The sequence below is a fragment of the Naegleria lovaniensis genome (assembly GCF_003324165.1).
Source record: "Naegleria lovaniensis strain ATCC 30569 chromosome Unknown tig064, whole genome shotgun sequence".
In the NCBI taxonomy this organism is placed as follows: Eukaryota; Heterolobosea; class Eutetramitea; order Acrasida; family Naegleriidae; genus Naegleria; species Naegleria lovaniensis.
This window is the reverse complement of record NW_025407886.1, coordinates 14,448-30,164: the sequence shown is the minus strand read 5'-3', so window position 1 is coordinate 30,164 and position 15,717 is coordinate 14,448. Positions and strand designations below refer to the sequence as shown.

At 37.5% G+C, this 15,717-nt stretch overlaps 7 protein-coding genes across 7 annotated transcripts, besides 3 other annotated features; 4 read left to right on the top strand and 3 right to left on the bottom strand.

Annotated features, from left to right (window-relative positions):
- Positions 1 to 88: 88 nt before the first annotated feature.
- C9374_013027 (uncharacterized protein) lies at positions 89 to 3,787 on the bottom strand (the record flags this gene model as incomplete). The annotated part of the gene is made up of 4 exons (XM_044688858.1): positions 89 to 3,010; positions 3,064 to 3,071; positions 3,128 to 3,481; positions 3,574 to 3,787. 4 exons carry the CDS (start codon positions 3,785 to 3,787, stop codon positions 89 to 91), a joined length of 3,498 nt encoding a protein of 1,165 aa, XP_044542079.1.
- Positions 3,788 to 3,850: 63 nt separating this feature from the next.
- Positions 3,851 to 5,547, top strand: C9374_013026 (uncharacterized protein; the record flags this gene model as incomplete). Its single annotated transcript, XM_044688857.1, has 4 exons — positions 3,851 to 4,191; positions 4,243 to 4,250; positions 4,437 to 4,671; positions 4,752 to 5,547. 4 exons carry the CDS (start codon positions 3,851 to 3,853, stop codon positions 5,545 to 5,547), a joined length of 1,380 nt encoding a protein of 459 aa, XP_044542078.1.
- A 565-nt stretch (positions 5,548 to 6,112) lies between these two features.
- On the bottom strand, positions 6,113 to 7,852 carry C9374_013025 (uncharacterized protein; the record flags this gene model as incomplete). The annotated part of the gene is made up of 1 exon (XM_044688856.1): positions 6,113 to 7,852. One exon carries the CDS (start codon positions 7,850 to 7,852, stop codon positions 6,113 to 6,115), a length of 1,740 nt encoding a protein of 579 aa, XP_044542077.1.
- Positions 7,853 to 8,453: 601 nt separating this feature from the next.
- C9374_013024 (uncharacterized protein) lies at positions 8,454 to 10,979 on the top strand (the record flags this gene model as incomplete). The annotated part of the gene is made up of 1 exon (XM_044688855.1): positions 8,454 to 10,979. One exon carries the CDS (start codon positions 8,454 to 8,456, stop codon positions 10,977 to 10,979), a length of 2,526 nt encoding a protein of 841 aa, XP_044542076.1.
- A 111-nt stretch (positions 10,980 to 11,090) lies between these two features.
- Positions 11,091 to 11,732, bottom strand: C9374_013023 (uncharacterized protein; the record flags this gene model as incomplete). The annotated part of the gene is made up of 1 exon (XM_044688854.1): positions 11,091 to 11,732. The coding sequence occupies one exon, from the start codon at positions 11,730 to 11,732 to the stop codon at positions 11,091 to 11,093; it is 642 nt and encodes a 213-aa protein (XP_044542075.1).
- Positions 11,733 to 11,944: 212 nt separating this feature from the next.
- C9374_013022 (uncharacterized protein) lies at positions 11,945 to 13,731 on the top strand (the record flags this gene model as incomplete). The annotated part of the gene is made up of 2 exons (XM_044688853.1): positions 11,945 to 13,302; positions 13,356 to 13,731. 2 exons carry the CDS (start codon positions 11,945 to 11,947, stop codon positions 13,729 to 13,731), a joined length of 1,734 nt encoding a protein of 577 aa, XP_044542074.1.
- A 541-nt stretch (positions 13,732 to 14,272) lies between these two features.
- On the top strand, positions 14,273 to 15,388 carry C9374_013021 (uncharacterized protein; the record flags this gene model as incomplete). Its single annotated transcript, XM_044688852.1, has 1 exon — positions 14,273 to 15,388. The coding sequence occupies one exon, from the start codon at positions 14,273 to 14,275 to the stop codon at positions 15,386 to 15,388; it is 1,116 nt and encodes a 371-aa protein (XP_044542073.1).
- Positions 15,389 to 15,469: 81 nt separating this feature from the next.
- Positions 15,470 to 15,495: a sequence feature (Protein overlapping with rRNA (C9374_013020, KAG2372898.1) was converted to a misc_feature.).
- A 59-nt stretch (positions 15,496 to 15,554) lies between these two features.
- Positions 15,555 to 15,596: a sequence feature (Protein overlapping with rRNA (C9374_013020, KAG2372898.1) was converted to a misc_feature.).
- Positions 15,597 to 15,667: 71 nt separating this feature from the next.
- Positions 15,668 to 15,717: part of a sequence feature (Protein overlapping with rRNA (C9374_013020, KAG2372898.1) was converted to a misc_feature.) that runs on past the window's edge.

Genomic DNA, 15,717 nt, shown 5'->3' with positions numbered 1-15,717 from the left:
TAAAGACAAAGGGACCTTGTGAAGAATAAGGGAATTCACTATTATTACTGTAAAATTAAATTATCAAAAGATATCTGCACGTGATGTGTTACACATTTTTCACACCAGGATTCGCATCCGTTTGGAACATGGGTAAAATGGTAGATGGCTGTTTCTTTCGTCTCGAGAGTCTTAGGATGAGGGAAAGACAAACACAACCAAAGAATGAAAGGACAAGAGCAAATATTGGGAAAATCCAAAATGGTGCAGCGCTTTTCGGTGTTGCAACACCATGGTCTTTGGGTCCTTGCTTGTTTTCTACTTCATTTTCCTGGACAATGTCAATGTTGGATTTATCCTCTGAACGCAAGTCATCTTCTTTCTTTGATGATTCTTTTACGTCTCCGTCTTCTTTCTTTGAGTTGACTTCGTCCTCTTCTTCTTCTTCCAAACCTAGTTCATTAATTTCTTTTCCTTCAGAATCCTCGTTTTCAGCTTCTTTTTGAGAGATTGGTACAAAACCTTTTCCACTAAAGGTCATGGCAACGAAATAGGACTTGATACTGGATCCTGGTACGATCACACGGAATACAGGATCCACAGAGGTAAGTGCAAGTGTTTTTCTCTGTGCTGGATTTTTGTTCATTTCAGCGATTGCTTCATCCGATAAAAAGACTCCTTCTTGATCAGTGTTCTGTCCTCCTTCTCCTGATAATGTCACTTCCTTAGTAAAATCAAATCTCATGACACTATCTTGTTTGAATCTTAACTTTTTTCGTTCCTCTTGAACGTCATAAATTAGGTTCAACGATCGTTCTCGGATATCTGAAACTTCAATTCCTTCAGAGAAGAGATTGGAAAAATTAATTTCAACTTTCTTAGATGGATGAAGATTGATAAATCGAATAGACACTTCATCTGATGAAATTCCTCTGGTTTGTAAGGATAATATTTCAGCATTGGTAGGGAAATTTTTGTTGAAAATGTTGAATGAGCCAAGAACTTCTCCATCAACCATATAGCTCTGTGGTTGTCGATTTACCAGTAGACTCTTCTTATGCATGGAAACAAAATCATCATTGCTTGTACCAATTAAATAAGATACAGAGAGTCTGAACTTGAGAGGTGATTGATCATTGTTAGCTTCAGACATTCCTCTCATGTCATCTTTCATGAGTCTTCTGTGAACAAGAAATTCAACTTCATTGTCTTGAGCAGTAACACCCATGGTATGGTCTGTGAGGATGGATACTTGTTGTGAATCAGCCATCTTCAATACAGCGCCAGAAGTTGAAGGATAGAAATGGCCAGGATGAGGTGCAGCAGGATGAATAACTCTCTTCACAAAATTAAAGCCATCATACACAATTAAATTTCCTTTGACTTTTTTTGTTCCAACTCCAAATCTAGCGACAGTTTCTGAATTTTCTGGAAGAGGAGACAGCTCAAATCTGTAATCAATAAACTTTTCTAACACGCTATCTTTCATGTTGTGAGGCAGGGTAATGTAAATTTTTACACGCTTAGTGTCTACAAATATCTTATCCATAACATTTCCCTTTGAAACGTAAACAAAGGAAAGAGATTGCTGACCTAACGGAGATGGTCCCTCGTCATTAGGTCTGAACAAGTAGCTACCACTGTTTTGTGTTTTGTACTCTAAGAATTGATTACTGGTAATATGCTCTTTTCCGTCATGCTTGGTGATTACCTTATTGACATATCCGGTATTCTTGTCAATAGAGACGACATAAAAATCATTCTCGATGGTAAGGTCTCCACTGCGAGCTGAGTCCATCGACTTGACTTGAACGTTGGCCTTCTCGAACTTTGAATAATGATTTTGGTTTGGACTGTTCACATACAGCACATTGGTATCAAGTAAATCTCCTTCTGTATCCTCTTGACATTGGAAGGATATTTTCTCAAATGCAAGGCCATCAATTGAGGCCAAAAATTGTATGGTGTATGGGAATGCAGAGGCTTCTTCTTGTGGATTGTGTACATTAGGTATCACTTGATAATCTATTTTTTGACGAGATGAGTCTTGGACTTTGGCATTTGTGCATTTCGTGTTCACAGTAATTATTTGCTTCACTGCATGAGATAAGCTATTATAAATGACAATAGTGTGAGGTTTTCTATCAGAAACTTCTAATGACTCGAATAATACTTTGTCCGAAGATATTTCTAGAACATGCTTGGCTAGCGATTTGTGAAGTGATCTCATGTCCTGAATGGCTGAAGCTAGTTGAGACATGTAGTCATTATAGACATGTTGCCTACAGGTTCCTGTAATTGAATCGTGATGCTGCACCAGCGACACGGTTTGTCTTGATCTCTGAATAGAATTGTATGTGTCAACCCAATTGAAAGCAGTTTTTTGATGTGTCATTTTCACTCTAGCAAGTGCATAAAGCATTTCAGTAGTGGTGAGAATAGATTCTGCAGTTCTAGCAGAACGTTTTAAATTTGGTAGAGATGTAAAATATCCTGTCCAGTAACTGTCAGGATAGTCTGCATATGGAACAAAGTCCTGTTTTACAACTGGAAACTTAGTAGTCGATCCATAGCTTTTAAACAACTCCTCAAAGTATTCTGTGGCAGTGGAGTATTGTACCTTCATTCCAAGATCGTGGCTATTGATATAATTAATAATTCTATCCATGCTAGAATATTGGGCATGAGCGTTTCTAAATTTAAAGTCATCACCAAAAGGTACAAATATAAAGTTGGTTCTATAGTTTTGTGCTCTTCTTCGCATGTCCTCAATAAATTCCATGGACTTTCTTTCCACATTTTGGTCATTAATTTGCTCAGCTCCAGGCTTTTCGAAATCAAAATTTCTTGGGCTGGAATAGTGAGTGTGTAGAACCTCTGTGAAAATTGTTTTGTTGTCGCTAATATTCCAAATAAATTCTAAAGCCCTTTCGTTTTTCATGACACTTTTGATTGAAAAGTGAACTCTATTAATTACCAGAGCATCAAAACCCATTTGACTGAATATTTGTGGAATCCTTCCATCATGCCCCTAATATTGTTGCATAATGACATTTAATATCATAACCACTTGCTGCTACTTACGAATGGATCTATTTCGAACGATTTTGGTAAAAATATCTAAAGATATTATTCAAAATTAACATACCAATTTGCCATGCTACTCTAGGTCTAATTCCAAATCGACGCAATAAATATTCGTGACCAACTGTCATTGAATTAATAATTGATGTATAGGAAGCACATGCTTCATCTGTTTGAATCCAACCACCTCCTACAAACTCGAATCGATTTTGTTTAATCATTTTCTTGACGAGTTGCTGTCTTGTGGCTGGTTGCTGCTCGAACCATTCTTTAAAGTACAGCACATCACCCCATACAAATTTGGCGTGTGGTCGTGCAATAAGTTGCTCAATGATGCTATCCAGAATGAGAAATGTTTCGGATTGATATTCTCGTACTGTTCTTAGCCATCCCTGGTCAATATGCGAGTGGGGAATGACTGTGAAATGTTTCGAAAAACAGGATTATCAATTTAGAAGATCGGATATCACTCAATTCAACTTGATATTAATATTGATTTTAGAAACGTACTGAAAACTCTCAACTGAGAAGAAGCTCCAATTACTCCTTCCCTTGTAAATATACAACAAAACAACACCACAACCAAAATTATTCCAATCAAACGATTTCCAAATCCAAATCCGTTTGTATACTGTTTTTGCATATTGTCATTCCTATCAGCTGATGATGTATTCATTGATTTCGTAAATGATGATCTTGTTTGCAATCCCGAATCATCACTCATTTTTTAAAGAAGGCTTCGTTGTATGATCCAAACAACAACGATGAAAAATAAAACCTCATCGGAATGGTGAGAAAGAATCTCTCCTTCTTCACTTTGAAATCTTCATCACGAGTTCTCATTCACAAAGGCTTACATCACTCACGAGAAGTTTTTAATCCTTGTATTGGCAAGTGCAAATTTCATGTTGAAGTGAAGAAGAAAAAAATGTTGCCAACGACAAATCATCATATTGAAACTGAAATTGAGGATAGAACCGAGGATATTGCTGGCAGTAGTGGTCATGGACATCGTCATACAGTTGATAAATCAACAAGAATAATTCCAGATACGAAATTGGGTGGATATGAATTTTGGAAGTCTATCGGATCCCCTAAACATGTTGTAGCTCCCATGGTTGACCAAAGGTACGTGGAATTCCAATATTTGTTGTATTATTCATATCATTGATTGTGTAGCGAGTTGGGTACGTACTCATCACACACTTTTTATTATTAATAATTGCAATCATCACCAATTTTTATTAATTTAAATATAAATTACATTATCGGACACATTGCATTACTTTCTTTGCTCGCTACTGTTTAACTATGAAACAAAATAATTATGCATGATGCTACTACTACCGGGATACTCTCGGACTCAACAACAGCATTCCGAATTTTGGCACACAACCATGGAGCTCATTTAGCCTACACACCAATGTTTCATAGCAAAGTTTTCAAGAATGATGAAACCTATCGAACACTTCATTTCCAATTTTTAGAAAACGAAGGCCCAGTTTTTGCACAATTTTGTGCCAATGACCCTGATACCTTTGTTGAGTGTGGATGGTTAGCATGGGAAATGAGTAACCATAAAATTTCAGCTATTGACTTGAATTTGGGGTATGTGTTGGAGGCTTCATGAATATTATTTACCAATTTACCGTAATTGTTAATTTAATGGTTAATTCGTTTCACAATAGATGCCCACAAAGAATTGCAAAAAAGGGTAGATATGGATCATACATTATGGAAAACTTTGATTTGGTATATTCTCTCATCAATAAGGCACATAAAGAATTACCAGTTCCTGTTACTGCCAAGATTAGAATTTTTGAAGATATTGAGCTAACTTTGAAATATGTTGACACTGTTGTTTCAGCAGGAGCTCAAGTGTTATGTGTACATGGAAGAACGAGAGATCAAAGAGGTCACAATCAAAATTATGCTGATTGGGAGGTCATTAAATTGATTCGAGAACACGTTCCTCAAATTCCTGTCATTGCCAATGGCAATGTTCGAATGTATCAAGACGTACTTGATTGCTTGGAATATACTGGCGTAGACGCCGTCATGAGTGCAGAGCCCTTACTTTGCAATCCAGCTCTATTCAATGGAGGTACTCACATTTGCCCTATTGAGCTTTGTGACCAATATTTGGATATTTGTGAACGCTATCCGCCTCCAGAGCATAGTTTTGTAAAGAGGCATATTTTTCACATTCTAGATCGACCAATAGGAACTCAAAATCATTTTAGAGCCATGCTTGGTAACGCCCATAACATGGAACAATATAGAAAATTTGTGAATTACTTGAAAGGCCAGAAAGAAACTCTTTACTTGGATGCTCCACAGTATGAACCTTCGATCATGGTCGTGAGAGATCCTGCAAACCATCCCATTGATAAAAAGCCAAAAGGACGAGGTTGTCAACAAGTCGATCTAAACGAAGAGGAAGCTTCCAGTGCATTGGATCGAATTGCTAACACATCAAGGTAAAGTTCGCGCCAGTCAGTTCAACTACAAGGAGATTTAAAATCTCTCTTTGCCAATTTTGAGCACATAAAAAATGCAAAAACATTACAAAGTACCTCTGTTAGATGAATATCATTTGTTTGTGGAGGAGAACAGTGATAGTATTGTCATTCCGAGAGATGGTGGGGATGAACTGTCGTTTTATTTGGAAGAAAACTTGTTGGGAGTAATAATTCCAGCTCTGCAGGAGCTGTTGAAAGATTCCTCAATGGTGGCATACAAAATCAACAAATGTTTATTCTAAGGTGGATCCTCTCAGTTGGATTGCCATGTACCTTATTCGAAATAATCCCAAACATTCATCGGAAATACAAAATCATCCCTATTATAAATTATTGAAAGAGCATGTGGAACATATTCGACCCTTAGTGGAGCAGAGCAGAAAAACATTACAAAAATCACAAGAGGATATCCGTCACGAAATCAAAGACTTAGCTCTTCAAAAGTTTAAAAGCAAATAATATTAATTCGGATTTACACATAAATTAATTTCCAGTTCCATACATCTTAAATAATATTCAAACATAAATTATTCAAAGTCAAAAATTGAGGTAGCATATCTGCCGGAAATATTAAGAGAATCCAAGAAAACGTCAGCTTTTCGATTCTTTTCCAATTCCACTTTGAGATCTTTGGATGTAAGAGATTCCACTTCTTTTGTCATGGCCATAAGAGTACTGTCTGAGTGAGTGAGAAGCTTTTTTGGACCGCTCTGAGCAGTTCCACTATTGGAAAACTCAGCTGCTTTCTTTGTTTCCATTCGAAGTCGCTTCATATATCTACGAGCAAGAAAGGATCTCCATTGGCTTTGAATTTTTGTGGCTGCTTGATCCCGCAAGGCTCTGTCTTCCAAATATTTGACATACATTTCCTCAAGGAAAATTAAACGATCTGCTTCCCTTAATCGTTCCATATATGCAAATGATAAATTCATCTTCAACACTCGAGGAATATTTTGTAGGGCGCTGTCTTCACTGAAACGTATAGTGTGCTTCTTATCATTGTCTCGTTTCGATTGATAATGTTGAACAAGACTCACAGCACTATGTGTTTTTTGTTTTCGTTCTCCTTTTTCATTCATAATGTCATTGACATAATCGTTGAAGGACAGTTGTGAGTTTTGTCGAATGTCATCTGGTAGTAAGAGAGGGTTAGAATAAACGGAAATTCCAACCACTTCAAAGAGAGGAGCTAATTCTGTCAGCTTTAAAAAGTCGGTATCATTTCTCATTTTCAGCATGTAGTTTTCTCCATTGTACAGAAAAACGGTCTTTTTAGTGAGCTGACTTCTCCATAAAATTATGGATTCTACCAACTCTATTGTTACATCTCTTAGATTGGCCACAATGGTTGGTATTTCATTTTTGACCATTGGGTCCTGAAGCTTACTCATGAGCGAGGAGCTTCCAGGTCTATATCCGTTGAAATGCATGGCTATTTCTTTGAGTCGCTTAATATACACTTCTCGTTGTTCCAAGCTTGTCAACACGCTGTGTTGAATGGAGCGAACTCCAGTTAATCGTGTAATTTCTCTGAAAATATTGACATAATTTATGAGAGTCTCTGGATAAAAATGTCTCTTTGAAAATTCTCTCCTTTCAGAGTCCTCAATATTCATTTCATCCCACAAGTTCTCAATGAGAGATCGCGTACGAAGAAATATTTCTCGGAGAGAATTATCGAATATTCCCATTTGTTGCTTTTCTCTCTTTTTCATGTCAACAAGTTCTATCAATTGATTGAGCATGAGATTTTCTGTTAAGGAATTGAGTTTGTTGTTCGTAGCTTTCTTTAGAAAAGATCCCATTCCAGCTTCATCCACTTTCTCATTAGAATTATTTACTCCAGTTAAATTCTGGAGTTTTGCAGTTTCATCCTCTGTTGGAGTTTCAAAATTTCCAACTTCTCCCAATGCTGACAAGGGATCATTGTCATCCAGTGACTGTTGTTGATACAGTAAAGCTTTTGGTCCCAATTTCTTTTTGGTCAAGCTGGACAAGTCACTCAAATTCTTTTGTGCTTCATAGAGAGTTCTTGTCAAAATTTCATTGAGCTGTCTCTGATTCTTTTTCAAGTTCTCTTCGTCGGCCCTTCGATCATAAATATTCATGATGGTATATTCAATTTTTTCATTTCGGGTAACGACTTCCTTAGCTCCAAAGTCACTTCTGGATTCTAATCGAGAAGTAAAGGTCTTGGGAGTGACACTTTGCCCTTTCGGAAGCATGCTTCCCGATATTGGATTGGCATGGAACACTTGTGTCTTCATTCTTATTTGTATGTATATTCTTTAAAGCGAGGTTCCAATAGTAATGATGAACCAAAAGATTTCCGATTTGGCCTTGCTATGAATTTCAGGCTAAAGATGAGATAGTTGTGGTGTGTTGCAATCGTCGTAAATTTTCTTTTGTAACGGTTATTGAAATTCAAATTTACAAGAGATCAGCACGTACTTGTTGGTGTTTCAAAGAGACGGAGTTCGTGCATCAATCAGCCACGCTTGAACTCGTTTCAATGAAATGATATCTTGAGAGTGGTCGATCGATTCGTGTTTGATCTAAGGAGCCTCTTGTTTTCAATTCAACACGAAAAGTGTGAGCAAACATGTTTGACTCTCATGACCCGACCCAGACTGCCGAACAGAAACAAACCATCTACGGATTTGGCGCCAAATTATTTCAAAAAAATAACGAGAAACGATTCAAGTGGTTCCGTAAACCTCATCATCATCATCAACAGTTTTGGTTGGAAGAACAACCCGTTCATCAGTTGTTACCGAAATTGAGAATTATAATCTAGTAATACATGGTGATATCATTGAAATAAGCCGAGCCACCATCATCAATTATTTCAACGACAACAATTCAGAAATGAGTCATATTAAGGACAGCGGAGTAATGTTAGTGAAGAATGGAATAGATAAGAGAGGAACGTATATAATGATGCCTAACCCTCCATCCAATTCCATTACTTCTCCTGTTCAGCAAGTTACTTCATCCACAACATCGGCCCATCATAGCCCACCACGAAAATATAAAGCAAATAATCATCCAGTGGTACCGCCTCTGGAGATTGATCAGCTAAACAGCACGACATCAATTCTGAATGCCCTAATATCTTCTGAGGAGCTGAATCCTTTTACGGAACCAAATACAGCTACAGCCATAAAAAAAACCAGCCTCAACATTAACTTGAATGGGGTGCCGTCATCATCATCTGCACGAGTAAAACCGTTGGCAGGACCTCCCTCAAGCAGAGGAAACAGAAACTCATTGTCCAATATTGCCAATAGTGCTAGATCCAACTACAAAACAACATCTTCAACAACCAATAACAATAATGCTGCCTCGTCCACTCTTACAACACCACGCTACCAATACTACCAAGTGCAGCCTCCTCAGATTGGGAGTATGATTTCTACCACATCAGTCTCAAAAAATGGATCTCAAACACCTCGTGCCACAAATACGAGTCCCAACTCAAAACCCAAGCTTAAAAAAACTCCCTCAAAAAGTTCAACAAGATCCATCATTAAGAAACCCTCCGAACCTTCTGTACCAACGGTGACAGCTAATCTTGGCATGTCATTCATTTCTCCAAGACCACCTTTAAACTCAGCTCGAAAGCCATCCCAACAAAATGTAGTAACGACCACAACATCAGCCGCCGTAGTGTCTCAGCCGCCTCAAATTACTCCAGATGAGCAATCCACTTCTGTTACTGTTCCAACAGGAGGCAATGCAAGAAGATATAATTTTTCTCAAATACCAACAATTCAATCATCCAACAATCCACCAGCCTCTCATCATCAAAATAATACGGTCGGAAGCCTAAAGCTCAATCTTAATTTACAACAGCAACATAAGGAGCCTACCATAGAATTTGAGGGCTTTGGTTCTGGAGTACCAGAATCTGTAAAAACTGCTCGGAATGTATCAAGTAAGCCTCAAGCAACAATGCCTTTAAGTGCTAGAGCTTCAAACTATACGGTAGATACCTCTTCCAATTTCCAACAAGGAATATCTTCATATGCTAAAGAAGAGAAGCAGCAGACTATTTATGATGTTAGTACAACATCAGGACACAGCTCACGGGCTTCATCTTCTAAATCTATACGAGGGCTGCCAAACACAACTGTAAATCTGAAGTTTATGGATCCTATCACTCCTGCAGCTGCTCTCAAGTCATACAGCGATTATTTAACGGATTATGAACAATCAGAAATTTTAGATTTCCACAAAATCTACTGCATTGGAAGCACTGCCAGAAAAATCAAAGGAACTGTAAACGCAAATGAAGATATGAATTTTGGATATGATGACGAAAGAGGAGACTACAAACTGGTACTTAATGATCACATTGGATATAGATATGAGGTTGTAGGATTTTTAGGAAAGGGAAGTTTTGGTCAAGTTGTAAAAGCCCACGATGTAAAGGAAAACAAGTTTGTGGCCTTGAAAGTTATTAGAAATAGAAAACGTTTTCATGCACAAGCTCTGGTAGAAGTTAAAATTTTGAAACATTTGAAGGACAATGATAAGGAAGGTAGACATCACTGTATCGAAATGTTGTCCTACTTCACGTTTAGAAACCACTTGTGCATTACATTTGAGTTGTTGAGTATTAATCTGTATGAATTCATCAAGAACAATAATTTTCGAGGGCTGAGCTTGGGACTAATAAGGAAGTTTGCATTGCAAATTTTAAACTCGCTGCAATACTTGTATGAAGAAAAAATCATACATTGCGACCTCAAACCAGAGAATATTTTGTTAATGTCGCCATCTAAAACAGATATCAAAATGATAGATTTTGGTAGCTCATGCTTGGAAAATGAACGAATTTACACTTACATTCAATCTCGCTTCTACAGATCGCCAGAAATCATTTTAGGAATTTCATACGGAAGAGCTATTGATATGTGGAGCTTTGGGTGCATATTGGCAGAGTTGTATACTGGATATCCATTATTTCCTGGTAGAAACGAGTTGGAACAATTATGTTATATCATGGAAGTAATGGGAATGCCATCCAAGAAATTGATTCAGCTGAGCACTCGAAGGAAAAAGTTTTTCGACTCCAATAATCAGCCTAGGTTAGTTATCAACAAGAAAACCGGAAAGAAGAGGATTCCTGGAAGTGTGACGCTACAACAAGCTCTTGATTGTCCCGACAAAAAGTTTGTCTCGTTCCTTGAAGGTTGTCTTAGATGGGATCCTGCCGAGAGATTTACTCCCGATGAAGCTTTCAGACATGAGTGGATATTGGAGTCATTAGCGCCCGTGAGGCCACAATACTCTCTAGAATCAAAGCAGGAGGAACGAAATGAGAATGACTACTATATTTTAGATAATAAGCATCATGTGTTACCAGTAAGTGTTATTGATTTTCTCTAACTCACCTTTTCAAAATTTTACATTGAATGTTATTTCATGTCACGTAAATATTATGTACAATATGAATTTTCCATTGAATTCAAAAGCCAATTGGAGGCCAAGATTATTAAATTAATTTTTCAATGCCGACAACCGTTTTTGGAGTTCAATATCATCTTCATCTTCAACAACCTCTTCAGGCTCTTCAGTTTCCAATTCTGTTTTTCCGACTTTGGTTGATCTCAATTTTTTACCAAGCACTTCATCCAATACTGAGCTAACTTCTTCGTCGGCAGCTTCTTCAACATCCTCATCTTCCAAAACATCGTCCATCATATCGTCGACCATTTCTTCAATGAGTCCTGCCTTCTCCATTTCTCTTGACATATTTCGAATGGTCTCGTTAAGTTCTGGTAGTTTCATCATTTGATTCATTGCTTGCATGACTTCTGTACTTTTTTTCAATGCTCCCATCACTCGTAACTGTTGCAATTGTTGATCAAGTTGCAATATCACGGAATTAATTTGAGCTTTTGTTTTGTGCAATCGCACTTTTGATTTTCTAGTCTTGATTAATTCTCTTGCCAATAATTTTGCTCCGTCTTCTTGACCTTTCCGAAGTAAATCCTTGATATTCTTCTTTGCTTTCACTTCTTCCATTTCAATTTTCCGAATATTTCTGTCCATGTTTCGAACTTCGCCTCGCAAATTTGATTTCCATTCTTTGGCTAATTCTTCTGGTGTCTTTTTATGAAACACATCGAGTAGACCCATGATGTTATAATGAATAATTATTCGTTCAAGAGGATGATCCAATAATAATAACAACAATAATTGTTTTAATAGTGAACAAGATCCGATGATCGTTGTTGTGGCTTATTTTTTGATGATGATTGTTAGAAGTCTTTTTGAACCAACAACAAAAAATGTTTTCAGAGCGCTCTCGGAGCTTGTTGGACTGGTGTTGGCACACAAGCCTTTTCATCATGAGATATTTGTTACATGCCATCTATTTAATTTCGGAATGGTATTACTCCAACTTCTCCACGAGTGATTGGTTCAACCACTCGACGAACCGCAAATTCTCAAAACCAAATTCCAAAGACTCGCCAAGAAGAGTTTGTATCATCGGAGCTGGAGTTTCTGGATTGGTTCAACTCAAAACGTTATTGACTGATTTTTCAAATGTACCTTTTGAGGTCATGTGTTTTGAAAAGAGTGATCATGTTGGTGGATTATGGAGATTTGATGCAACCAAAAAACATGAGCAATTTTCTGAATTTATCCATGCAGATCGTGCTTCAAATATGAAATCGTCATTCTCTCATGATAGAGATTGGGAACACATTTCTCCCATGTATTCATCATTGCATACCAATACGAGCAGAGATTTAATGGCATTTTCTGATTTTCCAATGAATGAAAATGTCCCTGATTTTCCTTCTAGTGAACAAGTCTTTCAATATTTAAAAGATTACACTCAACAATTTAATCTTGAAGAACATATCCAATTTAAAACGGAGGTGATAAAAGTGTCACAACAGCCCTCACGCAATAATACAGTATCCACCTGGTTTGTTACAACCAGAAATGTAGATAGCGGAGAAGTTACTGAGAGAGAATTTGATGCTGTAATTGTAGGAAATGGAAGAAACAACAAACCAAGAATTCCATCATTTTTTCGAGATCTTTCATCTACATACAAATTTGGAAAAGTACTTCACTCGAAATATTACCAAGATGATTACGAGATATTTAAAGATAAGACAGTACTAATTGTTGGAAGCGGTTCCAGTGGAAGTGACATTGCTTCAAGAATAGCTCTCGTTACAGACAAGACATTTATTTCCGTTCACAAAGGTGCTGCACTATTACCGAAATTTCATGATGGAAAGCCAATAGATCACAATCCAATACGAAGACGATATTTTCAATTTCTTCCTAAATCAATACAGACGCTTCTTGCCAATTATTTCATCAATAGCAAGCTGCCAACGTCGAAGCAATTTTATCCATTCAACCACAACACAAATCGAAACCATACTGTAGGATTAAGCTCTGAGCTAATTATTGAAATTGGATTTGGAAGAGTAAAGGTGTTACCACCAGTAACATCATTTACCGAGATGGACATTTCATTTGAGAATGGCAAAAAATTGGTTCCAGATTATATTGTACTATGCACCGGCTATGATTTAGATTTCCCATTCCTGGACAAGGATGTTTTGAGAATGGACCAACACTGCTCAAGGACAACCATGCTCTATGAGCACATGTTCCACATGGATCAACCAAATTTAATATTCCTAGGATTACCTTTTACAGTTCATCCTTTTTTAGTATGGTAGGTTAACAATTATGTACTTCAATTATTAATTTTTGGCATATTATTTGAAGCGAATTGCAAGCTCGATATGCAGCAATGGTTCTCTCCGGTCTCTGCTCAATCCCTTCAAGAAATGAAATAATTCTAGCAAACCAAAACAAAATCTCACAACTGAAACAAGCAGGAATTGACTCGGTCAAATTTTTTCACAGAGAATTTCATTTAGAGTATTGCGATAAAATTGCAAGACTGGGAGGATTTTATGCTCATCCATTCAAATTTGAACACTCGCCTTATTTTATGGACTTGATGTTTGGCCCATTGTATGGATATCATTACAGAATCGAAGGCATTGGTCACATGGCGTTGGATGAAATTGAACGTGTCATGAAAATGTACAAGCAAAGAAACAGCTCTTATTGTGAAAAGACTGACAAGCAAAGATGACATTTCCAAATTCGCGCCAGCAAGATAAGAGGCCTTCTTCATTCTCAGTTGCTCCTCATTGCACAACAGTCTTCTATTGCTTCTTACTACTGCATCATTGGGGAAAAGTATATCTATCCTGCTTCTCTTGTTGTATGCATGGCATCACATACGCGTTTGTTAATGTAAAGGCAAGTAGGAGAATTGTTTCGAACCCCGTGAATGTATCAAGTAATTCTTTCCATTCCTTACAGCGCTTTTCAGAAGTTTTGTCCATGAATTTTTGAGTAGTAGATGTAAAGAAAAGTATATGTTGTGCTTGACATGTACATTTGCGTCACCCATAGCTCACCTCTAGATGTCGGTTGTGGGTTGGTTCTCGGTGAGGCAGCCCAGCAGCATCAACTTTTGATTCATCCTTTCGAAAAAGAAACAACACAACAACAACACATAATCTAAACGACCATTGTTGCAACCTTGTGCGATTCGGTTGTGAAAATTCATCCCATAGAAGAGCTTTAACAAACTTTGAGTTACTTGGTCATTGACTCCAATCATCAAGATGGTTCCAATAACATCATCCTTGTCCTCACTCAGTGTTTCTTCATCAGAAAGAACCAATAACCAAGTCAATGATGATCATCTCATTCATTCTCCGACCACATGTAGAGGTTTTACACAAGATTTTACTGTTCGCAACAACCACGCTTCTCATAGAATGAAAGGAAAATGTCCCAATCATCGACTTGTCGTTCATCAAGAACAAACACAACAGAATGAACATGTAGTGGTCTATCCACCCACGAGCAATTTATCAACAAATATTGGTGGATCACCATTGAAAGGTTGTTATCCACCAATGGAATATTCACCTACAACAGTCAAATGTCAAGATCAGCAACGTGAATACCAAAACAGTAACAACATGCAAATAATGGCAACTAGTAGCAATCCCGTCAAAAGGTTCAGCTCTGTAACACCTTCCAGTAACAATCTCAACAACTATGCTTCATCAAATTCCATTTCATCCTCCACGACACACAACGCAAGCAATTTCGCCACTTTTCAACATTCACCTCAAATTATTCGATGGAATTACAAAAAGACCTCCTCTCCTCCTTCCATTATTTCATCCTCTTGCATGTCACCTTCTAACAAGATTTCAAAAAAACAACATTCCAAATTTGTGAATTATGGCTCCAGTAGTGGTCAATTGTATTTTATTAACCAACCAAACAACACCACTCGTTCGAAATCTGTAACAACACCACCTGCGTCATCACCTCTCCTTCCTCCATCTCAAAATGTTAAAAAGTCACCCCAACCATTGCATACTCGTCGAGGAAAAATTAAGGAATATGTATTTGTAAAGCAGTTCGAGAAGGAAGACTTGAATCAAGAACAACAAGAAAAAGCTGCATCACCCATGTCTTCTTCATCCAATAGTGTTTCGTCATTGGGAAATTCACAACAAGAAAAAGACCTGGATTTCCCTCGATGTACTTCAATGAACAACCATTCACCCATGAATACAACGAATACGGACAGTATCCATGTAGTAATTGCAAATGATTCGTCGTTGGTTCCATCAATTTCAACCTCTGTCGAGAATAATGGAACGCAACACAAACCCTCCATGGTGAGAACATCCATCTCATGGGCTGAAATTTTGAATTGAATTATTCAATGCCATTGAGGGGACGTTTTACATTAAAGTTGTTGGTCATTAATGTTGTCTTTGGACATGGTTTCAACAATTTTACATCCAGGATTTGAGTTCCAAGACTTTCAAGATCCCGTCCATAAAATCAAGAGAATTACCAATAGTTTCCCTTATTACAAACCTTGTTGACTAGCTCGATAATTTGAATGATTAACATTGAATTCTAAGAAAATATCGTTACCAGCAAAAGAAATCACGGTGAGAACATCCATCTCATGGGCTGAAACAACGTACCACGGATGTGTACAGGCAAAAAGGCTACAGCACTGCAGGTTCCCAAGTTG